Source organism: Motacilla alba, chromosome 5, assembly GCF_015832195.1.
Source record: "Motacilla alba alba isolate MOTALB_02 chromosome 5, Motacilla_alba_V1.0_pri, whole genome shotgun sequence".
Classification (NCBI taxonomy): domain Eukaryota; kingdom Metazoa; phylum Chordata; class Aves; order Passeriformes; family Motacillidae; genus Motacilla; species Motacilla alba.
The window spans coordinates 40,704,870-40,731,253 of NC_052020.1; the positions used below are offsets into that span (position 1 = coordinate 40,704,870).

At 47.3% G+C, this 26,384-nt stretch overlaps 1 protein-coding gene across 4 annotated transcripts in view; it reads left to right on the forward strand.

Annotated features, from left to right (window-relative positions):
* The window catches only part of ADCK1 (aarF domain containing kinase 1), a 71,596-nt gene extending 64,487 nt beyond the window's left edge, over window positions 1–7,109 (forward strand). For all 4 annotated transcript variants that reach the window (XM_038136836.1, XM_038136833.1, XM_038136835.1 and 1 more), the window contains 4 exons: window positions 436–585; window positions 816–1,013; window positions 4,591–4,784; window positions 6,111–7,109. In XM_038136836.1, coding sequence (XP_037992764.1) covers window positions 436–585; window positions 816–1,013; window positions 4,591–4,784; window positions 6,111–6,282 — 714 coding nt within the window. In that variant the 3' untranslated portion in view covers window positions 6,283–7,109. The remainder of the gene's footprint in view (window positions 1–435; window positions 586–815; window positions 1,014–4,590; window positions 4,785–6,110) is intronic.
* The last annotated feature ends 19,275 nt before the right edge of the window (window positions 7,110–26,384 follow it).

Genomic DNA, 26,384 nt, shown 5'->3' on the forward strand with positions numbered 1-26,384 from the left:
CACTGTGTCCTGCTGCCATCCATGGATGGAAACACCTCAGTCTTCCTCTAAGCAGTCTCACCCACCCAAGGAGCAATTTTCCTGCCTTCCATGTGAATGCATGTCTGCCACTATCTGCTGTCCCACTTTTCTCTTCATTGCCAGAAACCCCATTCCTACCCACAGGTACTCTCTTTTTTCATGCTAGACAAGTGTCTTTAAATAACCCATGATCCCACAAACACCTTCATGGTGCTCCCTGCATGGATCCTTCCCTGAATGCTCTGGACCACCCTGCTACCTGTAGATGCCCGCAGCCACCCTCTCCTCCATCAGTGTGAGGAGCTGCAGGTACAGACCCGTTCTTCCTGGGTTGTCACACAGAGGCTGCTTCCCCTCCCCGGCAGGCACCCTACTGTGGGTGGCAGTGTGTGACCATCTCTTGTCTCCTCACAGATCTCTCGCAACCTGGGGAAGCTCTACAGCGAAATGATCTTTGTGAATGGCTTTGTGCACTGTGACCCACACCCAGGCAATGTGCTAGTGAAGAAGTGCCCAGCCTCTGGCAAAGCTCACATTATCCTCCTGGATCATGGGCTCTACCAGGTATGTAGGCACGAGGGGCTTCCAAGGCCTTGTGAAGCTGCCTTTGGGCATCAGGCTGCAGCCTTGCCCCTCTAAGCACATATTAATAAGTTTTTCCTAATACTTCCATAACTCTCTAATGATATTTTATGACTCTGAAATGGAGGATAGAGCACAGGTAAGGGATGGAAGACTTTTCCCCCAGTTTCCTGTCCTCTGTGGGCTTCTGGGGACCATGTCTCCCTTCCCAGGTGCTGAGCGAGTCGTTCCGCATGGACTACTGCCGCCTTTGGCAGGCCCTCATCAAGGCTGACATGAAGAGGGTGCAGAAGTACAGCCGGCGGCTTGGGGCAGGGGATTTGTATCCTCTCTTTGCCTGCATGCTGACTGCCCGATCTTGGGAATCTGTCAACAGGGGCATCGACCAGTCACCAGTCTCTGCCAGTGAGGTAGGTCTTGTGTGTCCTTCCCTAATGTGTGCCTCTGTTTCTCCTCAATACCTTCCTATGTTGAAATCACTTGCACACTGATAGTGCAGCAGTGCTGGGCAACCCCTGGCAGCTCTGTAGCAATTTCTGCATTGATAGCTGATCTAGAAAAGAGCCAGGACTCCTGCAATATGTTTTATAGTGGCTGAATTTAATTTCCCAGATTCACTTGTTGTGGGCTGCTTAAATTTTGTATAATATTTTAATATCTATGTATTCACCATTTCTGGCTGGGAAAATATTAGTGGATTGTCCTTTTCTTAAAAAATATTGAATGCAGCTGTGCAGGAAACCATCAAGGAGGCTAGGATAAGGTACAGGAGACATAAAGGTTTAGTGGGAAGACAAGAAAAGGATAATGCATTATCACTATTCATGTAAATGACTATCAGCACTGATAGAAACTCCTAAAAAACCCTGGAAATTACCTCCCAATCAAAACCCCTATTAACTTGGAGTCAAGGTTGCTTAACTGCAGATCCTGTCAACTCAATCACTACAAATGTGGGAAATTGCCACTTACATTTTCCACTCTTTGGTATCCCCACATTCTGGGATCCTTCTCGCTCCTCCTTGCACACCTGATACACACAATACCCCACCTTAGGAATAGTAGCAGCCCTGCCAATTGTGCTGTTTCTAGAGAAGAACATGAAGTGCTGTGATTCTGCCAATGGACAAGTGTCTGTAAGTAGAAGTGTGTTGTATCCTATGGTTTGCTTTTATCTGCACACATCTGTAGTGGAGTGGATGAAATTCATATTAGTAGCATTATAATATTGTCCTATGAAATTCTCTTCCAAAAGTTCCTTCATTTTGATGGATGTGGCAGACTTTGCTGTACTGGCTTGCCATTATCCGTAGCAATGAGTAGGTCAGATACCTTGGGTAATGGACCCCCTCCCTCCCAATTATCTGAGTTAATTTTTTGCCCATCAGAAATAATATAATGACTATCTAACAGACCTGTGCTTGGTCTGGTGAGTTCTGGAACTGGTAGCTCCAGAAGAAAATTCAGAGGTGCTAAAGCAAATTGGCACAGCATTGACTCCAATACTACAAGGCCAGTGTTGAATCTGAGTTAGTGAGCAATGTTTATTCCCACCTTGCTTGTGAAGGTTACACCAGAGGTGTAGCTGCAGCTTCGTGGTACCCTGTGTGTGCTAATGAACTTTGTCATTGAGTTGAATTGCATGTATGGAACCAGCTCTGTTGTCTTTGCCTACATGACACAATTAATGCTGAAACTAGATAATCCTGCAGCAGATAATGGGGAGCTGAGCAGATTTGCTGTGGCATTAGGAAATGAGCTGCTGCTTGCCCTTACTTTAGAGGTGAATTTGAAAGATTTTATCAGCAGCAAGAGCTGAGTGCTGTGCAGGCAGGTACTATCAGTGCAGAGCTCCAGAGAGTGTGCCTGAGGATGTATCAACATGACAATAGCCTGTGGGACAAGGAAACAACCTTCCTGAAACAAAATCTTATCTGTAGTGCTGTACTCAGTCTGGGATGCTACATCTTGAGAAAGGTTTGATGAAACTGGGGCAAGTCCAGTAGGAAATCTACAAGGACTAGTGGCCAAGCAGATAGAACCCATGAGGTAAGTCTGAGCAAGTTAGGCCAGAAAAAAATCTGGAAAAGGCAGGTCAGAAAGAGCTGTAGAAGTGATTTTCTAGTTTCTTAAACAGTGCTGCAAGCAGGACAAGCAGTAATGGGTTTAAATTCAGCTAAACATGAGAAAAGCCAGATCTTGTGGCAAAGCAGAGGAATGCCAGTGCAGATGGTCTGGGGAGGTTTTGATTCATGCTGCTGGAGAGTTTTAGGTGCAGGCTGGGCAAATGTAAGAGGATTGCCATAGGTATAGTTGTTCCTGCCTTAAGCCAGGGCCAGGCAGCTGATTGCTCAGGGTGGCTGCTGGCCTCATCTCATCTGATTTAATGATGTCTTTTGCTGCATCCTGCAGCAGCCTCAGCAGCTGCAGCCAAGGGGCTTTTCTCAGGTCCTGTGGCTTAGCTTATTTCTTCCTCTGCACACAGGCTTTGCCCTTGAATGAAAGTGACAGTTCTGATGACTGATCATGTGGTTGTTCTGTGATGTGGACAAGCAGCTGGAGCTAAAAATAAAAGGAAAAGAAATAGAAAAGAAAACCTATGTCTGGAAAATAATGTAAGCTCTGCAATGATGCTGGCTGCGGAAAGGGAGGAATTTTCTGCCAACAAATAATGGAACAAAACAACATTTAGGAGAGTTAAGCATCTTCTTGCTGAAGCCTTGTGTATGTGGTCAGTGATGGAGGCAGGAGGACACAAAGATTGGTTTATCAGCAGCAACCATGGTGGTGTGTGAGCTGTGTACATCTCTGACCATCATGACCGGCACACTCAGTTTGTGCAGGTCTGTTCCTTGATAATAAGTTTGAAGTTCACAAAGAGAGAGTGTGAGATCCCATGTCATGCAATATAGGCCATCCCTCATTCCAGAGGAGAGAAGGCTTTAGAGCTGTCATTTCCCACAAAGGAGCCTTCTTCCTGTATGAAGTTATTTACTGTCCCCCTGCATGTCTCTCTGGATTTTGTAGATTTCAGATGTTCCAGGGACTTGTCTTTGGGATTCATGTTATGGCCTCTGTAGGAAGAGGTAGGGACATGGTATGCATATAGGATCAGCTCCCAGCTACACTGTGCTACATTTACTGGGATGGTGAGGGAACTCTCAGATCTAAAAGCATGAAGAAGAAGCATGGCTGACTGTCTTGCATGCTCTGATGACTTGTATTTGGAGAGGAGCTCATCTTCAATGGCTCAGGCTGTAGTGCCTAAGTTATCACTGGGTTTTTTCAGTAGGCAATGTGTTTGTTGGAATCTGGAGAACCAGAGAAAAGGAAGGATTGCCTTGAACTTACACTGTCTCTTTAATTATCTGCTACTGGCTGCTGTCATACAGGATATAGATCTAGATCTGACAGATGACAATTTGATGATTTTTATCTCTTGGGTTAACATGATGCTAACTGCATAATTTTTTTCTCACCTCTGCTGAATTGTGTTGAGTGCAGAGGACTAAACTAGACCTTGGAAACAGCTTCATCAATATAGCATGGAGTCATGAGTTGCATGGGGCAGCGAAGAGCAAGCAGCTTGGTTGTCCTTGCAGCATGCTTCCACCTTCCTGAGCAATTCTGCTGCCTGAAACTCTGCCAGTTTTGGGGCTGGTGAGGTGAGAAGTCTCCAAGGGTAGTATTGAGATCTGGTTGCTGCAGGCTGCCTAGGACTAAGAACCAAGACAGCAGTGAGTGGCTGTTCTCCTGCGAGGCTATTAATCCTGCCAGTGAGGGGATGGGTCCTTATCTCACTGAGGGGCAGATGGGATATGGCAAGAGCGATCTGTGCGATGAGTGCTGTGCCCAGTGTCTGCAGGAAAGCAGGACAGAGCTCTGTAGCCTCTGGCCTGGCAAATCTCAGCTACATCTGGACCTGAATTTCCCATGTACTCTCACCTTCTCTCTCCTTTCTCCCTGACATGACCTGGCTGGCCACAGGACATGGAGATCCGGTCCAACGCTGCTGCTTATTTGCCCCAGATCACCCAGCTCCTCAACAATGTTCCCCGGCAGATGCTGCTTCTGCTGAAGACCAACGACTTGTTAAGGGGGATTGAGTCAGCCCTGCACACACGGGCCAGTGCCAGCTCCTTCCTCAACATGTCTCGCTGCTGCATCAGAGCTGTTTCCACGTGAGTCTCTTACCCAGGCATCAGAGGCCAGACAGGGAGTAGCAGGAGCTGCAGGACAGACCCTGAGATGGTGGTCAGATCCAATCAGAAGTTCACATAAGGCAGAATCCTGGTGATGGGGCAGGTCTAAGAACAAACCAGAAAGTCAGTCTGTAGATTATGTCTGGTGGTTGTCAGGCAGGTCCATGGTGACAAGACGGGGCTGAGGTCAAGCAAAGAGGTCAATATGTGAGCTGAGGTCCAGGCCATGGGGCTTCTCAGCAGGGCATGAGCTGAGGTCCATTACTCTTCCAGTGTAGCTCAGGCAGGAACTGAAGGTGCAGGTCTGAGATTAAGTGAAGTTCCTGGGCCTATAGCAGAGCATTGGGGGTGGCTCCAGGCAGTCAGGGCCATTAAGGCTTATTAGGGCCCCACTCAGGGTGCCTGACAAGGCTCTGACTTAACCTCTTGACCTATTACTGTTAGCTGTGGATCTCTTCCCTTCATTGTGGTCCTACCCCTACTCAGTTACACATCTCAGCCTCTGTCTGTGCTGTTCTTACATCCGTCACCCTCTCCAGAGGACAAACATATCACTCTGGGGCTGGAGACAGGGGTAGAGTTGGAGGCCTTAGGTTAAGGGTTTAGGATTTTTCCCTCCAGAGGAGGAGAAGGGGCTTCTTGCCCATTATAGGCATTTCCACTAGGCAGTATTTGTGAGTAGCATAGATCTGAAAGTTCCCTGCAGCCTGATTTAGGGGATTGGGCTGACTGAAGATCAGACTAATGTTTAAAAGCCAGGAACAGGAGTTGTGCAAGTGATTTCCTTCTGTGAGTCTTATGAATCAGTGCACTTCTGCCTCAGATTCTTCTTCCTTGTAGATGAAATAAGAGTTATTTCTTGGGCTGATGAGTGACCCATGAATCCCATTTAGCCCTTGCTAAAGAAAGGTAGAGAAATACTTTTCCTGGAGTCTGTGTGTCGGGATTGCTGGACTCTTAAAAGTGTGCTACCAGGAGAAGCAATAGGAGTGTCTCTGTGAGCTGAGGTGAAGCTGGGCATAGAAGCAGAGGAATGCCATAACGCAGGATCACTACACACAGTGGGAAGAGAACTGAGTTCTCAAGGGAGCAGGCTGTCTCTTCGGCCAGATTCATTCTAAGAAAGGTGGTCCCCAGCTCCTCAGAAGCACTGCTTAGAGAAAATCCCTGCTTCCTGGGGATTCTCCAGTTGGAGGATATTGCCCATCCCTGGGGAGGGTCAGTTGTGCAGAAGAGGTAGGACAGGTCTCCTTCCTCCTGGGCTGTTTCCTTCTGGATCTAATGCAGCTGTTTCTCTCATTCTAGGTACCAGAGGAGCAAGAGTCACTCGCTTTACAGGAGGGTCCAGATCTCACTCACAGAAACCCTAAGCCTGTGGCAGATCAACTTATATGAACTCTTTCTGTGGCTGAAGGGGTCCCAGCTGGGGAACTGGGTCATTGCTCTCCTGAGACGGATGCACCATTTCACGCACTGACATGAACTGGTGGGAGAGGCCCGGGTGCTCCCTCCCTCCCTTCTGCTCTCCATGGCACATTTGTCTTTCTGACTATTTCTGTCTATTTTTGGGTCTTACTCCACATTACACACTGCACTGTCCTTTTCTTTTACAGCATTAGCTTTCTCTGTGGCACAGAGAGGTTGAGTTGGTACCAGAGCCCTATTTTTTTGTGGTTTAGGAAAAGTAGGTGCATGATACGTTGTGCCAGGAAAGACAGGAAAAAGTACCTTCTTTCCTTATTTGTGCAGGTTAAGTTCCACTCAGATTCTAGTGGGATTGTGCTGGAAGCAAATGCCTCTTCGATTCTTTCTTAAACAATCTTAAAGAATTTAAGAGAATCCCAGCCCTACTTAGAATACCCCAAAACATTTCTTAGACCCTCAGAGATGGTAAGTCCCTTTAAAATGCAATAGGGTTTATATTAGTTTGTGCAATCTCCTTAGTCTGATTTCTGTTTAGGTGTGCAGAAGGTTTCTCAGAGGAGTGAGACCTTGTGGAAAGCTGTCACTAGGGTTTTCTCTTCCAGCACCAGATGAAGAGGACTCAAATGGTGAGAGTGGTGGACTGGGAGTCCAAGTTTCTAAGGTTCATCTCCAGTCCTGTCAGCAAGTGCCTCTGTTTTTGGACTTCTCTTGGCCTGTTTCTTTGCAGGTCAAATGGGGGAAGGGGACAGTGATCTTGCCTCCCTTCTGAAATTCCAGGAAGGCAGTAGAAATGACAGCTCAGGGCTCTGAAACTGCTGGTAATGTATGTGTACTGTACAATACTTCCACAAAACAAAATAAATGTGTTTTATCGAAGACCTTTGGGGGAGGGATGCTTGGCTGTGCACTAGAGTTATGTTTGGGCCTCTAACCTAAGTCCTGTTTTCATTTCTCTACAAGGGAGTGATGCCAGGCAGTGCCAGCAACTCCTTGTAAGCAAAATGTCCACTTGGTCTTTTCTCTGTCCAAGAGGTTTGTACCACATCTGAGTCCTCTGGTACTGCATCAGACGTGCATTGGGATGGAATGGAGGAGCAGGCATCTTTCTGCTGGGAGGACACCTCACACCCTTCTTCCCAGATCCACGCTGAGCCTGCCTCCTCCCTGCCTGTGGGAGTGCGCTGCAGCACATCTGTGAGATGTCACCATCCCCATGCCATAGTGAGCATTTCACCTTGTCACTGCCTGTGATGTTTTACTGCTCTGGCCTCAAACAAAAGCCTGCCATTTGCTCGGTGGTGCAAGTGACAGGTCTGATGGCTTTGATTCTGCAGTTGTGGGACAGCTTCCAGAAAGCCTCACCTAGAGGTCTGCTTTATGTGAGATGTATTTGAGATACTGGGATACAGTTCTGCTGCTTGAAAGAATTCCTTTTGCCAGGAAGGGTGGATGGAGGTAGCTGCTTACATCATCTCAGCTTTTCTCATAAACTGTCTTGGTGAAAGGGGACATGAAGGACAGAATGGGAATGTCCATGTACTGTTGGAAAACTTGCTAAGCTGAGGGTTACTCAGGCACCAAACTGTGCCTGAGAGCAAGCCGCAAGAAGGCCATTCACTCTCCTAGTTTCCATACAATTTTCCAACTTGCACAGGTGTGAGACCCCACCTTGAAGTGAGTTTGTTTGCTTGGGAAGGGAAGCAGGGGACAGAGTGCAGGTAAGTGTGTGTGTAAGTCCCTAGCAAATCAATCATCTTGCTGGCTGTGCAGGAAAGGGAAGGAATGTAATCCAGAAAAGGTACCTGGCTGCTGGTGGGCTTGGGCACCAGGGTTAGGGACTGCAGATGTGCTGACAGGGGCTGTGTACATGCACAAGCATGCAGGCAGAACTGGCTGGCTCAGGACTGCCAAGAAGTGCTGTGTGATTGGCAGGGTTCTGGACACAGCATTACTGAATGTGGGTTTTAGGTCTCTTTGGGTAGTCAGTAACCTCATCCTGGTATTAGCTCTCTGAGCTCTTTCTACTCTGGGGGCAGCAGCAGGAGTGATGTGCTCTCTGATCTTTGCTAAGAGCAAAAGAGAAAGCCGGTAAGACTGAATGTCCTTGAAAAGCTTGTCTCCAATCCATGCAATGACAGGTCAGAGATTCCCTTAACTTCTGGGTCATATGATGGCATCAGGGAGTGGAGTGGTGGTAATTGGAGGATGAGACTCCTGAGTTGACAAAGAGTCACTGGGGCCCTGGAATACTGGTGCTGCAGCCTGTACATGACTAATCTTTGCTTATGTGAGCAGTCTGGCTGAATCAGTGTCTTGCTCAGGCACTTAGAGCTGGTAGGCTGGCCAGCATGGGTGGACCTGACTTATCACAAGTAGAGCTCCTCTCAGAAAGCTGGCCTGGTGTGCCTTGTTGAAGGCCCAGAAACCCTCCAGTAATGATCACCAACTGCACATCCTCACCTTGTAGCTGCCTCTGCAAATGCCTTTGCCTGCTCACGGCTGGATATACTGACCAGAGCACTGTTTTGGTTTCTCATCTGTGAGTGAAAGCTCATCCCACATTTAGGCCCTCACTTCTAGAGGATCCCATGTTGTGGAGAGGCTCCCTGTAGCTGTCATTTACACTGGCTGTCAAGCTCACAGCATGCTCTCAGCTATGCATGTTCTTTCACTCCTTCAGAATCCCACCGCATGACTGCTAGTTCTGCTATCTGAGGAGGGTCCTGACTCTAAAAATGGTAGGGAACCAGCAGCCCCTCAGACTGGTTTTTGACAGTGTGCAGCAGGTAGAGAACAGGGAATAATTGGCAGAGCTTTGTCTGTTGTAATTCGTCTCTGCTGGTAAGCTCTGTGTTGCAATGTTAGCAGAGGGACTCCTCCAGCAGTTGTGCTCAGCTCTCACTCTTCCCACAGTCAATCAATGAAGGTTTGTCTTAAGAAAGAACAAGCAAACATATGGTGTTTGACCCTGTAACATCCCTGCCTTGTCTTTTTGCTGAAAGCTCTCAGAGGTGAACGTGCTAACAGGATTTCAAAAAGACACTTTCTCATCCCAATTTGCAGTTGTCAGACATGGGTAACCTGGACCGGGTTTGTGCATGTGACTTCTCCTTCCAACCTGCATTTAATGGTGTTTTCACCACCAGCAAACACAGCTTCTGCTGCTTTGCTTACAGGCAGCACATAGGCTGCTGTCTGCCCAGATTCAGCTGTGAGCAAACTGAAGTTTTGTGCAGACACTAAATGCTGGCCTTGCAGCCCACCAACTCTTTCTCAGGACTAACGTGGGGGTTAGAGCTGTGGCCAGAGGTGCAAAACTGATGGGCATCTTTCAGCTCCTGTAATATGAAGTACTTCGTTTTAGCCTTATGGCATCACCAATCCTAATGCTCTCAGTGCTCTCAGATGTCTTGGGAAAGACAGTGGACATTTCATCTGGCATTTATATGTGCCATCATCACATCTGCTGGAGGTGGAAAATGGGGCAGTCAGGGAAAATGAAGTTGCTGTGCAAAACTTCCAAGAATCTCGGGTATGAAGTGAACATGCTTTTGCACATCCAGCTGAAGAAGAGCCAGAGAGAGCATTAGTCTAGACTAGACAGCATAGCCTTTGCCTAGCCTGTCTAGTGAACGTTAATGATGGCAGGCGGGTGGCATTTAGATTTGCAAATCAAGGCTGCATGGTGCTGTCTGCCATCTTGCAGGGGTGTACAAACCTCATGCAGGTGCCGTGTAGAAGCTTCAGAATGAATAACATGCTGCTTCCCACAGCATATGTCTTATGAACTGTGACTTGAGCGCAGCTTGGCCAGTGTCAAAGTCATTCCCTTCACAATGACTCCCCTTCCAGTGCATCACTTGGCAGGGCTCTTCTCCCACCTCCACTGTGCATCCCTGCATCCCCCTCTACTATTCCATCCGCCCCTGTACCCTGCGTCCAGAGGGGTATGGGCAGCCTGCTGGGTCCTGGAGCATGCAAGAAGCTGTCACACACAGTGGGCTGTGCCACAGTGCCCAGCATTCAGATGGGAACAGAGAGAGGGATGGAAAAAGGAAAGGAGAGGAGAGGGAAGGGGAAAGGAAGGGCTGGCCCTCAATCAGTCCCACGGCAGGATGTGGGTCATCCTCCTTCCTTCACCACCTGCTCAGGTGCTGGCCAGGACTGTAAAAGACCTGGGCAGTAAGAGACTGACATTTAATTAATTAATTAATTATCTGCCTGAGAAAAATTACCCTTTCCAAGAATCATACAGGTGATGGTGACATACCTCACATGTTACTCTATGAGGTATCACTAGAACTAGGAAAAGCTACTAGTGGACTAGCAGCCCTGCAGGAAGGGGTTACGAGGGACCCCACGTAAACACAAACTTACAGTGGAAGTCATGTCCAGGGCTACTTGTTCTCCTCTTCTGCTTGGTGCTACTGAGTCCTGAAACTATGTCCTCTTTCAGTTCTGTCTCTGAAGACAGGTGTTGGAGAACTGTTTGGTCTGGTGGAGGGCACATGACATGGTCAGGACCTATTCGTATAGCCTGTAAGGGAGATGGACTTGTTAAGTCCTGGAAGGAGGAAGTAAAGGGATGAGCTGATAATGACTGGAGGCTCTTAAAGAGGATTAGAGCCAGTCTCCTTCTGGCAGTACCAGATGAGTAAACAAGGGTTGATGGCCACAAGTCAGAGTTTGCACAGTTAGGAATGAACTCCACCAGGAGGGTGCTGCAAAGCCAGGACACATCACTCAGAAAGGTGGTGTCTCCATCCTGGCTGGCCAGCAGAGTGGCTCAGCTGGTCTGCTGGCTAGAGTCTCCCTCAGAGCAGGAGAGGAGTCAGATGCCCAGTGGGCTCTCCCAGCCAGCCTGTTGGTGAAGCCATACAGCCATGGCATGGAGTAGGCATGGAGCTGGCTCACATGGCCATTGAGTCAGTGCTGTGGGATGAGATTGGATCTGTGTTTCAGCTTTCTCAGCTCTCCTTCTGTGTCACTGTCTGTGCTCAGACATGAGATAACATCCCTGACCAGGTCTTGTCTTTGCTTTGAAGTCCAGGCCAAGGCTTACTAACTGTTTTTGTTTAGTTCAATTGTGGAGCTGGGTGTGAGCCTGCCTGTGCTGGCAAATGCCAGCCTGCATAGCTTGCCTTGCAGTTTTTATCAGCCAGCTGCCTCTTGTGTCCTTCTTTCTTGGGCAAAACCTGCATGTCCAGGGAACAGTGCAGTGGTTGCCTTCCCAGGAACTTGTTGTGGCTAACGCAGGCTTTAAATAGGTTTTAAACCGGGAGGGAGTAAATTATATGCAAATCCAGCTGAAGGCTTCCTGAGTGAGAAGGATGCTCAGTGATCTATGTGTGATGGTAATCAGGTCCCATCAAGACAGTTTGAAGTTTCCCTGACAGAGTATTTGAAGCTACACCTGTCGGGGTAGTGATCAGTGCCTCTGTCCCCTGCAGGGAACATGGCTGTGTGTCCATCCACAGCAGTGCCTGAGGGAGCCCTGGGCAGAACTGTTGACTGTTCTCTTACCCACATACCTTCTGCCCGCTGTCTGCAGCTCATGGTGACCTTGTCAAATGCTAACAACCTTTTTGGGCTGACTTGTGTGACCCAGCGAGCACCATCCTGCACCATCCTCCATGTCACTCCAGATCAGCCACGATGTCAGAACTCAGGATGCTCTGGGCACAGCTTCCCCTTTGAGCTTACTGTAACCAGGTACTCATGACTTCTGGTGGTCTGGTAAGGACTCTTTACCTAGACTGCATGAACAGTGGAGTAGGGGAGGAGCCATGGCATTTTACTATTATTTTATTTTGTTTTACTTTCTTTTTGTTTCTGTTTGATTCAGAGTCTTATTTGCTGAGGCTACTTTTCCATACTCTGATACATATGAGCATAAAAAAACACTCATAAAGTCTCTTCCTGTAACTGAAACTCTGCTAAGAAAGTTACAGGACTTGAGCCTGACCTAGCAGGACAAGTCTGCATGTAAAATGCATATTAGCTGGTGGTGGTTTGCAGGCTTGCAGCTTCAGGCTAAGCATAATGTACACAAGCAAGCATCTCCCCAGGGTGGCTGTACCATGAGCCCTATCTCTCCTTTCACCCCACAGCCTAGCAGTAGATCTAGCTTTAATAAAGCAAAGATCGAAGAGGTTACTAAGTGGTAGCTAATAAACAAAGTGGCATGCATGAAGCCTGGTAATACCATATTGCTCTTAATGAAAATGTGGAAAAAAAAGTCATGGGGGGGGGGGGGCATTGTTATTGCTGTCTTGTACTTCACCAAGGCTATACTATCCATCATGCCGATAAGGCTGAAAGGAAAACTTGGCAATATGAGACACATACATCACAGGGCAGTGAGTCCCATGGCTGCCTGCACTGCACCCACTATGTGCTAGGACTGCAGTAGCTTCTCTGTGCCATCCGATAAACTGGAGCAGGGCAAGCCTGTACCTGTAGTATCTGTGAGCAAAAGGTCAGTAGGCAAATAGCTCTTCTGCAACAGCTGGTTGGGAGACCTAAGAAATAAGGTGATGCAGACTGAGGACTTTACTTTGGGCTATCAATGTGCCTAAACCACATTGGTGTGTACTGGAGAGAGCAGCAGAGAAAGACAAAGGGAGGAAAGCAGACAGATGTGGTGCAGGAGTCAGCTAAGTGTGGTACCACTGATAACTTTGCACAACAGGCTGAACAGTCAATGTAATGGGAGAAGAGTCTTACCCTGGAGAAACCATACTTGGTTGTTCAGTTGTGCTCCCAGGGAATGACAGTTCCTGAAGCCAGTGAATGTGATGGAGAGCTATGCAGGCTGTGTCAGGTTGCCCTTGCAGCCCTTGCTGGCTGAGGGCTGTTTGCTGCAGTTTGCTCTTCAGTCTTCATCCTGCCCAGGTTATGTGGTTGATGGAACTCCTTCGTTTTTGAGACTGCTCCATGGTCTTACTCAAGGGAGCTGTGTCCAAGGTCTTCTTCCCATGGTTTCCTTTGGTTGCTGCATTTGCTCTCTTTGCCAAGCAGTGACTGCACAAGAAACGGATCCTGTAGGGGTCTCCACGGGAGGGTAGCTTGGGTGTCGCAAAGCTGCTTGGGTGCTCCTGTGACATGTGCATTGGCAGCACCCAAATTTTGCTATGGGAGCAGGTGCTCCTATGGCTCCTACCCTGAAGCCTTCTGCAAAGTCTGGGGTGGGGAGTCCTACCCTGACGTGGACGGCTCTGGGTGCACTGCATAAGCTCTCTCCACAGCCTGTTTTCTGCTGGGAGTGGGGAAGGATTATTTGCCATTCTGTGCTATGGGGGAAAATCACAACTACATGTGTAGCAGGCAGGCAGCAGAGCACAGAGCTGCCTGGTACCATTGGCAGTTACCTTCTCCACTGGCTCAGGAGCCTGCAGATGTCAGAGCACGGCTGCTGAAATGAAATGCTCTTAAACCTGGGACATTAATCATGGGCACAGTGCTGCGTGAAGGCTGCCCCTGGCATTTAGCTTGGCCTTGTTGCATCAGTACCATAGCAGAGATGGTCTTTTGCACAGAGATCTTGCTGGGCTGGGTCATGATCTGTGTCCATGCAAATGCATCTATTGCAGTGGCAGCTCAGCAGAGCCAGACGCGGCTCTCTGCCTCTTTCCCTTCCTTGTTGCTTTCCCTCTGGGCTGAGCTCCCATGCTGCCTTGCCTTAGCTGCAGCCAGCCCAGCCTCTGGCAATTGGGGGAGGTTTCAGGAGAAGATGGAGCACCCCCTGGGAGAGAGTTGCTTTGTACTACGGTGGCACACCTTGGTAGAGCATAAGGAAGATGTAAAGAAAAGCCTTGGGAACAGCCCAAAGCAAACTGCTGTCAGACAGTGGCACAGTGGTGTTACGTGACACCAGGGTCATTCCCAGCTTACACCAGGATGATTACCAGGCCCCTCCAGGACCTTGCCAGGGCATGAGTGTTGGCAGGGAGCACAATATGACCAAGCTGCCTTCTGACCTCTCAACTGAGGCATGGGCATGGGGTAGCAAAGGTAGGGGAATAGGGAGAGAGACTGGCCAAACTGTCCAGCTCTAAAAATCAGCAACACTTCTGTCTCCTTTGGGGCTGCTGGTCATGAAAACTAACAGTGTGACAAATGCCAAGGGCTGGGGCTATCTCTGGATAGCTCAGGCCATACTGTTTACTCACACTCCCCACGCCTCACATATCCCTCTTTATTGTCTTGCTCCTTTTCTTACAAGCTCCCATCAGGCCAGCAGGGTCACAGCTGCAGGACACATAGGGACCCCATTGCCATCCACACAGCCTTGGGCCCCTCACAGGTACCTGCCAGGATGGGACACACCGTGACCCACTGGAGCCAGCCTCACAGAGGTAGGTCCCCGTCAGCTGCTATCAGCCAGTCCAGGGCATGCCCCTCTTCCCCATAAAGCAGGGTTTTGGCGCTGGCTGCCACTGGGGACACCCAGCTGCTCCCTCTCAGGTTGTGACAAAGGCAATTACCTCACTGCTGAGCTCCCTGGCTGGCTGCTGAGACACTTACCTGAAATTAGCTGTGGCCAGTGCGTCGCAGAGGTGAATGCGGTTGTGATTATGAATGCACTTCTTGTTTGTCTTTTCAGTGCCGAAATTCTGTCAGCGAGGAGAAGCGATAATAACATGCTATTAAGTTCTTTCTGGATAATGTAATTCAGGAGTCAGGAGGCAGTTTGGTCATTTATGCCTTTGAAAAGCTCAAAGCTCAGAATAATTTTCAGTGTCATTATCTTCCATTTTAAAGAGACCGTTTCAAACATCAATACCAAGAGCTCTTCTCCTCACCGCCTCCCCCCTGCTTATGTGGTTTTCTTCCAGTTTTTGTTCCTGTTTTCTCTGAGCTTTCAGAGATCTGGGGTTTGTTTCCAGTCACTCATTCCCCCTGAAACAGACCATATCCAACCCTCTCTTTCACCCTTTCTCTTTTTATCGTAGGTTTTGGAACTCTCTGCTATTTTATTCAGCATCTTTAAGTTGTGGTTAGTGAAACATCCCTTTGGGAGGTGGGGGGAGCACTGCTCGGGCCTCAGCGGCTGTGAGAGGAGGGTGGATATGATGTGGATTCAGGTCTGCAGGACTGCAAGGGTTTGAAGCTGTGTCGCCATGGGGCCATCGAGCAGGTGGGCAGAGCTGTGGGGGAGCACTGCTTATGCTGGAGGTTTTGGTTGCCTTGGGATGCCCAGAAGCAAGTCCTACTGCCAAGGCCATGGCACAGGCTTGGTGCTGGGGAGCCCATGCATCCTTGCCACTCTGCTCACAGCCACTCCCTCGCTGTCTTTCCAGGCACAACCGTAGCCAATGACTTATATACAGAGCTTGAGCCTTATGTTTTTTTGCTCATGCTTTTGTTAAATGTGTGCTTCAGAGTAAGCAGTTAATGGATACTTTTGCCCTGAAATAGCCCCCAGGATAGGGAGCTGAGAAGCTCCTTAGCAGATGCAACTTCAACACCAGCTTACACTGCAGGCATGAAAACAGACAGATGTCTCTGAGTGAATGCAGCAAAAATTATTATCCAGAACTGGGGCAGGAAAACAATCTAGCTCCTCTCCAGCATGCACAGAGCATGGCTGAAGAAGAGAATTTTATTCATTAAGTTAACTGGCAATGATCCCTGAAATGTCAGCCTTGGCCTGAAGTTTGTCTCTAGGCTTGGAAAGTATCCTAGTCCTTCTGTTTTTAAAAGAGGAAGGTATATGGCTCCTTCCATTTTTTATGTGCTGGCTCTGCCAAAGTTTCGGTGCAAATAGGAGGGATAATGCCCTTCCATTTGCTGCCTACTTCCTTCAGAGGGGAAATGGGATCTCCCAAGCAGAGTACAGAAAATCCACTGGGAGCATGCAAGAGTCGCATCCATCATTAAGCCTGGTTCGTATTGTTCAGCAGCTTCTGAAGGCACTGTCAGGCACTCACGTGACAGCAAAGTCAGCGGTGGAGTCAGGCTGTGACCTGGCTTGAGCTTATTTGCGGAGAGGGTGTGGGAAGACTTGCACAGAGAGCAGACTCGTTGGCCTCGCTCTGCCTAGAGGATGTGGGAGCATTAGCAGCACAGCGTGGCTTCATTAGAAAGCTGCCCAGCATTGTTAGCATAGAGGATACAGTCTCCTTGGGACAGATGTAAAGAGGGACGAGAATGCTCTTTCCTTTGTGAGAGATGGAGAGGCCTTCTAAACACTTTTGGCAGTCCCAGACATGAATGCACACTTCAGGGCTGGCCAGTGATGCCAGGAAGGGAACCCACATGATAGACTGGGTGCAATGGATGCATCTGCTCCCAGATGCTGTGTCTACTGTCTGGAGAGAGGCCACAGACACAGAGACCTGCTGCTGATCCAACCATCATCAGGGGCTGTGCCTGCCTCCATCGCCTACTGACTTCCTGCTCCATATCCAGCTGCAAGTGCCGTTTTGAGTGCAGAGGCAAATTGAATGTGTTTCCTATGTCCTGCAGTAGTTATGGGATTTCTTCTGCAAAGGTTTGCTGGTACTTGGTATTTTAGCTTGCACTGCAGTCTCTTGCAGTGGAGGTGTTTAGAGAGTCCTCTCTCCCCTTTCCACCTACCTATTTTCATTACATTTAAAAGACTTTAATTATCTCTGGGATCTGTATGCCTCTCTTGGTTGAAACTGGAGAAAGATTTGAGTAGATGCTTGTCAGTCGGAAACTTGTAGAGGTTCAGGCAGCTCAGTCCCTCCTCTCAGGGCAGCTTGATGGGCTAAGCTGTCTGCCCTTAAAAAAAATTACTAATAAGGGAAACACAAAGGAGAAAAGAAAGAAACAATGGTGAAAAGTAGAGGAAAATGGATTTCTTAAATGGCTTGTTATATCAGCCAGATGTCCATTCACTCTGCCAGCAGCCTGGACAGCTTAGCTCCACTCCCATCAAGAAGCTTGTGTCTTGCACTTTGCCTCTCTTCTTGCGTATTTGTTCCACTTGCCACTGGTTTTCTGAGCCAAATTTCTCCCCAGTTTCTGCTACACTGGAAGCCTGTGTGCCATCACTTCATGGCACTGCTGGCTGGTGCTATGGGCACAGAAAACAAGGCACAAGGAGGGACTGACAGCACGGGGTACAGCTTCCCTTGGCTCCCTGCTTTAGCCACAAGGCAGATGTTGCCCCATCTTGGCTGCATGAAGCTGGTAGGGTTATGCCCACCTGCCCAAAGCAGTCTGCATGGTAGACCCATGTGTCGAGTCATTTCCCTTTTACTTTTCTTACTGCACCCTTCCCTCTTGGCCCACTCTGCAGTGATGTTTCTCTCATGCTTGTTAGCCCCTCCAGGCTGAAGGAGACTTGGCTGTGGATTGGGATATATTGTAAAGATGCTGATGTTGCTTATCAATTGTCCTTGTTGTGGAGGGATATTGGGTGTGGTTTAGATCACTTCAAAGACCAATAGTTTAGTCTTTAATACTGGTGTAACTCAAACCTCTGCTCAGCCTGGGCAGTTGGGACAGGCACAGCAGTCAGGCTGGAGGCATTTTGGCAAGGCTATGAAGAGAGCCGAGTCTGCAATGCAATGGCATTGTGAGGCCAGGAGTTTGTCAACCATCCTGTAGAAGCACCAGCTCTGGCAGGGAAGTCTTAGAGCATTGCAAGAACAGGGCTCAGGGAACCCTGTGTGCTCACAGGATGTGGGCTCAGCGTATTTGCTTTAGCTAATAACACTATTCAGGTTCCATAAGTCATCTGAAAACTCTACCTTGCTCTTAGCAAGGAGAATTTGTAACGGAGATCACTGCAGTATGAGAGCGGGCAAGTTGTCTCCTGACAGCTAATTCATTCCTGTGCTCCTCTTCCAGCCGTCTTCTGGGATTTGAGGCTGTGGAGCTGCTAGTATGAGTGTGCATATGTGTGCTGATTTTTGAGTGTGCACATGCTGGCTGCAACACTGAGCTCCAGCCTGTGCCGGTCTTGCTCCCGGTGCGCTGCCTTCTCCACGCTCCGCCGGTTGTGCAGTCAGAGACCTTCTAGCACCAGTGCCAAAGGACTGCGACAGACCCCTGGGTGGCAGCAGGCCATTTGGTTGATGGATTATCCACTCCAAGCATGAGACAGTAATCTTCAGAGGAACAGGCACAGAAAAAGGGGCAGAGTTAATCACTTTGAGCATGGACAACAGTTGGAGAAGGAGGGACTGAGCAATTCTAAGAGAAAGCAGTGTGTTTTGGAGGGGAAGAGGAAGCAGAAGGGAAATTAAAAGCATGCAGCAAAAAGTCAAGGGCTCTTGCTTGGTCAGGAGAGACAGAAAATGACTGGGTTTATTACAGCAGGGTGGGGCTCAGCCTCCATCCACACCCTCATTTTCTCATTGATTTCTCACATGTCCAGTGGAAAACAGCTGCCCACTGATCTCTCCACAGTGAGACACTGTACCCTCTGCCCATAAATAAACACACACTGCACAGTTACAAATGGGAGAGGCTGGGGAGCAGAGTGCTGTTTAATCTCTGACCTCACTGCCTGTATTGGGATAGCAATGAGAAGTGCTCAGGCAGGTATATTATGCCTTATGGATTCAAACAACAGATTCTGCTTGAAACTATATTAAGAAGTGGGGAATTTAGATTACAAAGGCAGCTCTATGTTACTACAACATTCACATAAAGATGTTTTTGAACTCCATACTGCATTACTCCAGGAAAACCATTCTGGGCCTCCCACCAAACCAGCTGTATGCTGGGCAGAGGGTTTTTCACTTTTCTGATCTGCAGCTGGGTCAGTGAGTATATTAGCCACTATTTCCAAATCTTCATGGGTTATCTCTAGGCTTCTAGCAGCCTACACAGCATCTCTCATTTCACAGAAGGGCTTTGATACATAGGGGTGGAAAGCATTGCAAGTCCTGAGTATTAATGCCTGAGTTAAAAATTGCATAACTAATATCAAGAGACAGGGTACGTTTGTATTGTCATGGCATGTGCCAATGGATGATCCCATTACACACAGTCTTTCAATTTGTTTTTCTTTTGTTTGGCCACAGAAGGGTGTGATATGGCACAGAGATTTTGCAAGGTTTGGGACAGAGTCGAGACCTAAACTGAGAGCCTTGTAAGCTCCACTGTTTTGTTGTGGGTTTTCATCAATGTCAGTTCAAAGGGAAATCTACACCAGTCCTGGACTGAGGTCCCTGAGAGCACTGGCAGGCTGTTCACCACCTCTGCTCCAGGGCTGCCCGTATAAAGCAAATTTGTACACTATTCCCAGGCACAAATCTTCTAGTTCTCTTTTGCTGGAAGGACAAACCACATGCTCTAAACATCTGGCATTACACAGACTAAAGGACAATGGATGGAAAAAAGTAATTAAAATATTAGCACTAGTTACAAACTTAAAAACCACAATTTGTAAGACTGGAATCTTAATGGCCAGATTAGACCAACGCTCCATTTAGTCCAGCCTGCAGCCTCTAAAAGTAGTTCTGTCTGGCCGATGCAGAGGGCAGTGGAAAAGCCGCACAAATGGACAACACTTAAAACTTGCCAAGAAGAGCAGTTTCTTCCTAATTTATACTTCTGTTTATAACAGGGCTAAAATTATAACAAGAAAGTTTGTATCTCTTAACATTTATGAATATATATGTATGTATTTACATATATTGCAGCTGTGCCTGAGTATGTTGAAACTGTTATAACCAATGCAGGGCCCAGTGACAAACCAACTGACTGTGTCTTTCTGGGCCCAGCTATTCCTTGTGATACAACAGTGGCAAAGACTGAGTCACAGTGGTCACCAAGGTGTCCTGTCCAAGCCTTCCTAGTCATATGAATCACTTGGCTCCATCACCAGATAATCTTAGGCACTTAAGTTGTGTGGGCTGGAGTTGAATCACCAAGACCATATGAGGCATCTCAGTCCCAAGATCAGTTCAGTTGCTCCAGTCAACTGCATGTAAATTTCAGAGCCAAGCCTTCCTTTCTTCCTTTCTTCCTTTCTTCCTTTCTTCCTTTCTTCCTTTCTTCCTTTCTTCCTTTCTTCCTTTCTTCCTTTCTTCCTTTCCCCATTTCCTCCTTTCCTCCTTCCTTCCTTCCTGCCTTCTTCCTGCCTGCTTGCCTCCCTCCCTTTTTCAAAATCTACCTCCGTGTATACTAAGGGGCTAACTTAAACTGATTTCCATACCAAGTGCATCAGTTGTGTTAGAAAGTAATTTGGGCTTGGAGAACCTCTCCTGTCCCCTCCCACTAATTGGCCTGGTGTTTGGGATGCTGGGGAGCCAGAGAAAAGATGCTGCTGGTCCCTGTGGAAGAAGGAATAATTTGATGAGAAGAACTGCTGTCTGTCATGGCTTTTGGAGAGAAAGTGAAGAGTGCAGGCAGCAAGGGTTTTGTCTGAAGAATTTGAAGGAGGAGGAGTTGAGGGCCTTGAATTGGAGACAATGGACAGGAGATGAAGGTGGAGGACTCTTCATCTATAAAGTCCCAGTCTTTATATATGGGGTGGAGAGGGGCTGGCCTCTATTGGTTGTGAGGTGGGCCTGCAGTGCTGGGGAAATGTGGAGGCTGTGGAGGGACAAGGTCTTGTGGGGACATCTGTAGTTCCAAGCTGAAAGAAGACAAGAAAACTCTCAATGTGATTCAGGGAACAGCCTTGCAGATGCACCACAGCCCACCTTGCAGGGATTCCCCTTGGGATGATGGAGCATTTGCTGTCATGACCTCTCTGGCTCCTCCTGAAGCTTCCAGCAAGGAGGATATCTGGAGAAAGTGTGATAGCTCCTGAGCTGCGTTTCAGCCTTGGGAATCCTCAGCCCTGTGGTTACCATGCGGTATTGAGTGCATGTTTTTTTGTAAATACCTATTTTGCAGTTTTTCTCTGCAAGTGGAATTACTCAACAGTACTCATTGCTTCAGCTGAGCAATTCTTTAATAGCTACAATACAAGGGAAAAAGAGCATCTTGGTTCCAAGCACTTGTTAAAGGGTCCTAAAACCCCTAGCCACAGCACATTCTCTTGTGCAATGTGACTCAGTGTCTTTGGCTGACGTCTTTGGTGACATCTCTGATGACTAAAGGTTTTTCCCAAGCAGCAGAAAGTTTAACCCTGATTTATAGCAAGGCCTGATATATTGATACCAGCAGTATTTTTCTTTTGCTGTTGTCAGGGTGTGGCACAGAAGGGGAAGAGTGAGTATACCTCTTCCTGCTGGACTGAGGGTAAGAGATACATGCAGCTGTATGAGCTGTAAGAGATACACACAGCGTACTAGAAGCTGTCCTGCAATTATGGCTGGGGCAAAAGAGGAGGCCAGCCAAATTCCACTCAAAATAATCAGGAGATCACTAAAGATTCTAATCATGCAGAAATATTTTCCCATCAACTCATTACAAATTATAATGAGGTTGCAGCTCTGGATTTTGGTTGCATCTTCTCTTGCTGAAGTTAATGAGTGCATCTGCTGAAGGCTTTGGTAACTCATTTGGTGTGACATGTGGGCAATGTGAAGAAGGAAGGGAAGAAGGGGTAGGGGGAAGAGCCCAGAGCAGGGAGGGTCCCAAGGAGTCGCATTGTTTTGTCTGATGACTTGGAGAAAGGTGAGTATTTGTCTACTTCTTTGTCTGGGAAAAAAACAAGGCAAGGGTGTCTAGTGGAAGTGCTGCTCCTGGAGATGGTGGTGGCTTTTGAATATGACAGTGTATCTCTTCTTGAATTTCTTTGTGAGCCTGACAATGAGTACATGAGGGGACCTTCATCCTGTATGTTGGTTGTGGGCATGGATGGTATGTGATCGCCGCTGACGACAAATGAGAAAGCGTGAGAAAAGCAGTGCAGAGACTTTTGGATGGAGCTGTGTTTTGTGGAGGTCTCTGCCAGTCTATATTCCTCATCACCCCATGCCACTGAAGAGAAATTTGATTGAGTGCATCAATGAATTTCTTACACAGACAAAAAACATTGTTGCCTATTGGCTCACCAGCACCTTTGTTTTCCTCCCTGGTCTTCTATAGAATTTGGCCATGTGAGGAGAAGCTTGCAGTAGAAACATCTCTGGGAGACTCAAAACGTAAACCATGTTTTACTTAGCAGTATCAGACTTTTGCTGACACCAGTACTAGGTCTTAATGACTGACCAAAGCTACCAAGTCTACCCTGAGAGGCTGCTCTTAAATATGAAGGTCTGTGGTGGGCTGTATTTCTTATGAAGATAACCCATGGTCTTGTTAATCCCCTTGTGTCAACTACTCAATAACCTACCTCACAGATTCCTCTGTATCTGTGAAGCCATTTGTCTGCTGAGACAAATGTCCTCCTCTCCTACCATCAGTGGCAAAAGTCATCAAGGTGGAAGCAAAGAGCTTCTGTGAAGTGATAGGAATCTGTGGCAAAATAGGTATTGGATATATAGTTCTGTAAATTCAGCACCTACTTGGATGTCAAAATGCTAAAAAACAACTTTTGTCTTTGCAGACCCTACAAAGCAATCTTGACTTTAAATATTTTTGTCTTAGCCACAAGGACTTTCTGGAAACTGGAGGAATGAACAATGTCAGAGGAGTAATATCCAAGATGGAAGGAATATAAGCATGGCTCTGAGGCTGCTATCCAAGAAGAGTTTGTAAATAGGTAGGAATTTAAGAGGGTAAGCTAGAAATGCACCCTTGAGCTCTATGGCTGGCTCTCCCTTCTTGCAGAGTTAGGAAATGAAGAAGCATCTGTTGATGAAGAAGCATCTCAGAAGCATCTGTTGGATTCTGTTAACATGTTGTGGTGCATCTCTTTGGGCTCTGTTACCCTCCCAATAGCTTTTGTTGAAGGGTGGATAGCTATATCTAGTTGAAGGACATGACTGAAGGCCCATTCTTTCCCTGTTACACAATTTAATGTCTTCGCAACATGAATACAAAAGCCACAATAGGAGTTAAAATGACACTACTCCTCCTATGGTATGTAGGTGCTGGCTAGCAGCAAAAGCTCTCAAGGAAAAAGATGCTTGGAGTCTGTGTGTGGGAATTAAATTAGATTTACTTTAATTTGGACAGAAGAATGCTAAGTACAAAAATTAAAACACAAAATAATTAGCATCTGAGGTTTCAGGAAGCAATTCATTTAGTAATTCCACTGTGAGCTTGCTGGGTTTAAGATTCTGGGGAGCGTTCTTAGTTTTTTTGCTTCTGGCACTCTCAGCTGCTATCTCTATGCTACATTACTTCACACCTGGATTGACCTGCCTTTATAAAGTGTCCTTGACATCCAGTCAAGGTGGTTTTGAAGCAGACCCAGTCCTATTAAAATGCTGTTGAGAAATCTGAAGCTCTTTTTCTTGTGCTATTAATAGTGGGTTTGTATCCTCCTCTAATGTGGCTGTGCTTTCATGCTCCAATCTGAGCCCCTCCAAGGATTCCTGGATGTGTCTGCCAGAGATCCTTGTTCTAGGTGTATATGTTGGAGCAAATACAGGGAAGGGCCACCAACAGGGCTGCTGTCCAGTCTGAATGTGGTGAACTACCTGAAGACTAAGGACCAAACCAGACTTTGCAGTAGCACTGCTGCTTGCCCTCTTTCTCTGGCTAGAGATCTCTGTGAATGGTTCCATATCTCCACAAGAGTGCAAGGAAGCAGCTAGCTTGATGTGGTAACTATGAAGGCCTCATGCACATCATGGGATTTAGTTAGGAGACTTTTAGATTCTTGTGTGAATTCCTCTCTGCATATCCGGATAGTATCCAAGGAATGTCACAGCCAAGCCATGCTGAAGTGGCTACTGAGTACAGCAATTGGCAAGTGGTGTCACCTGGGAGTCTGTATTGGGAGCAGTGTCATTTAATGTCTTTGTTAATTACATAGATGAAGGAATCAAGTGCACCCTCAGCAAATCTGCAGGTGACAGCAAGCTGAGTGGTGTGGCTGATACACCTGAAGGATGGGTTGCCATCCAGAGGGATCTAGATAAGCTCAAGAAGTGAGACCACGGGAACTTCATGAGGTTTAACAGCGTCAAGTACAACGTGCTGTACCTGGGTTAGGGCAACCTCTGGTATCAACACATGCTGGGGATGAACAGAATGGGAACAGCCCTGCTGGGAAGGACTTGGGGGCGCTACTGGATGAGAGGTTGGATATGACCCAGGTCTTGGAGCCCAGAGAGACAGTTTGTGTCCTGAGCTGCATCCAAAGCAGCGTGGCCAGCGGAGTGAGGAAGGGGATTCTGCCCCTCTGCTCTGCTCTGGTGAGAGCCCACCTGCAGTGCTGTGTACAGCTCTGGGGTCCCCAACACAGAAGCTCTAACATGGACCCGTTGGAGTACATCCAGTGAAGGATCAAGTTCTTTATAGGGATGAAGCACCTTTTCTGTGAGCAAAGGCCGAGAGAACTGAATTGGTTCAGCCTGGAGTAAAAAAGGCATCAGAGTGACCTAATTGCAGCCTTCCAGTACCTAAAGTGAGCCTACAAAACAGATGGGGGCGGACTTCTGACAAGATCAAGTAGTGATAGTGTAGGAGTGATGGTGGGTAGGACGTACAGAGACGAGAGATCTCTGAAGCCAGGTCTTGGAACTTATGGTTTATTGCAAAGGGCCTGGGTGCAGGAGCCCTGCTTGGAGCTGCCAGCTGCAGCTCAGAGCAGGCCCCAAAGAGGAGCCTGAAGCAGAGAGAGAGAGGGAGAGAGCGAGGAATAAGAGGACAAAGTTCCTGTAACAATACAATAAATAATCTTCTGTGCTGAATATTCTAATTTTCACTAACTAATCTAGTACAAGATACAAATTCCATAGCATTTACATACAGCCTATAAGAATCATTACATTACCATACTGTGTTACATTTTAAACCCTAAAAACTACTCTTTGGACCCCTTCTGAAAAGCTAGTAGGGTCTGCTCTGACCCTTGGACCTGTCTGCAAACAGAAGGTATTGTTTCATCAAAAGGGGATTACCTTCAGCTGGCCATACTATCCTTTTCCAGTTGTTCAGTAACTAAGGCTTGGTATCTCAAAGCTTGCTTTCATTTCAATCTCGCTTATAGTTTCCATATTCTCAAAATCTTTTGCCAGGTAATCATATTTATAAGGCTTTCCTGTTTCATCTTCCTCAACAGATAGGACAAGGGGGAATGACTTCAAACTGAAAGAGAGTAGGTTTAGATATTAGGAAAAATGCATTACTGTGAGAGTGATGAGACACTGGAATAGGTTGTCAAGAGAAGCAGTGGATGCCTCATCCCTAGAAGTGTTCAAGGCCAGGTTGGATGAGGCTCTGAGCGACCTGGTCTAGTGGAAGGGGCCCCTGTCCTTGTCAGGAGAGTTGGAACTGGGCGATCTTTAGGGTTCTTTGCAGCCCAAACCATTCTGTGATTCTACAAATTCCAGCAGGCAGCCTGTGCAGGCTGTGGAAAGGAGCATGATGAGCAATTATGTACTGTGTTGCAACACAGCTACACAGGGAGGTTTAAATGCCTCTTTCCAGCTGTTGCCTGATTGCTGCTGTGTTAACAGGAGCAAGGATCCTCACTCTTTTGGCATTCAAACCCTGCATGTTCAGTACATTTGTAGCAGGGACTTCAGCTTTCAGCTAATATTGCTGCTACTTTTGCAATCTTCTACCTTCACTGTCATCTCTATCCTTCTTTTCTAAAACAATGTCATGCCTGCTATCCATCTATCTATCACAGCCCCTTAGCACCTGCTTCAGGATTTTAGCACCCATTGGGGTGTTAAAAAGCAAACACATTGCTTGGCATGTACAGTTTTTGTAGTAACAGATACAAGTGAAAGCCTTAGAAAAGGCACATTGGCTGTTTTATTAATGTACTTGGCTTTAGGAAAGACAAGACCTACACTAAAGCAGAGGGCTTAAATCAAATGCTTCAAATGCGTAATGATCTTCAGGCTCAGAACTTTGGAACAGCTACTACTGCAGATTTTTTTTAGATGATTGTTTTGGGTTTTGAGGCTTTTTTTCTGTATGCTTTAGGATGCCAATTAAAAGGACTTGAGCAAAAAAGTAAGGCTTCACTTTGGACTGTGACCTTCTCCCACCAATATACTTCGTGTTTCTTTTACATCTATATCGGATGGGAAAAGTGGGGGGGAAATGGAGCAAGTTGGTAAGATAACCTGGCTTGCTTTCTCTATGAAGATCTTCTGTTTCCGGATGTATTACTGTCACCTCTTCCAGTATAAATCACTGACTGAGGGT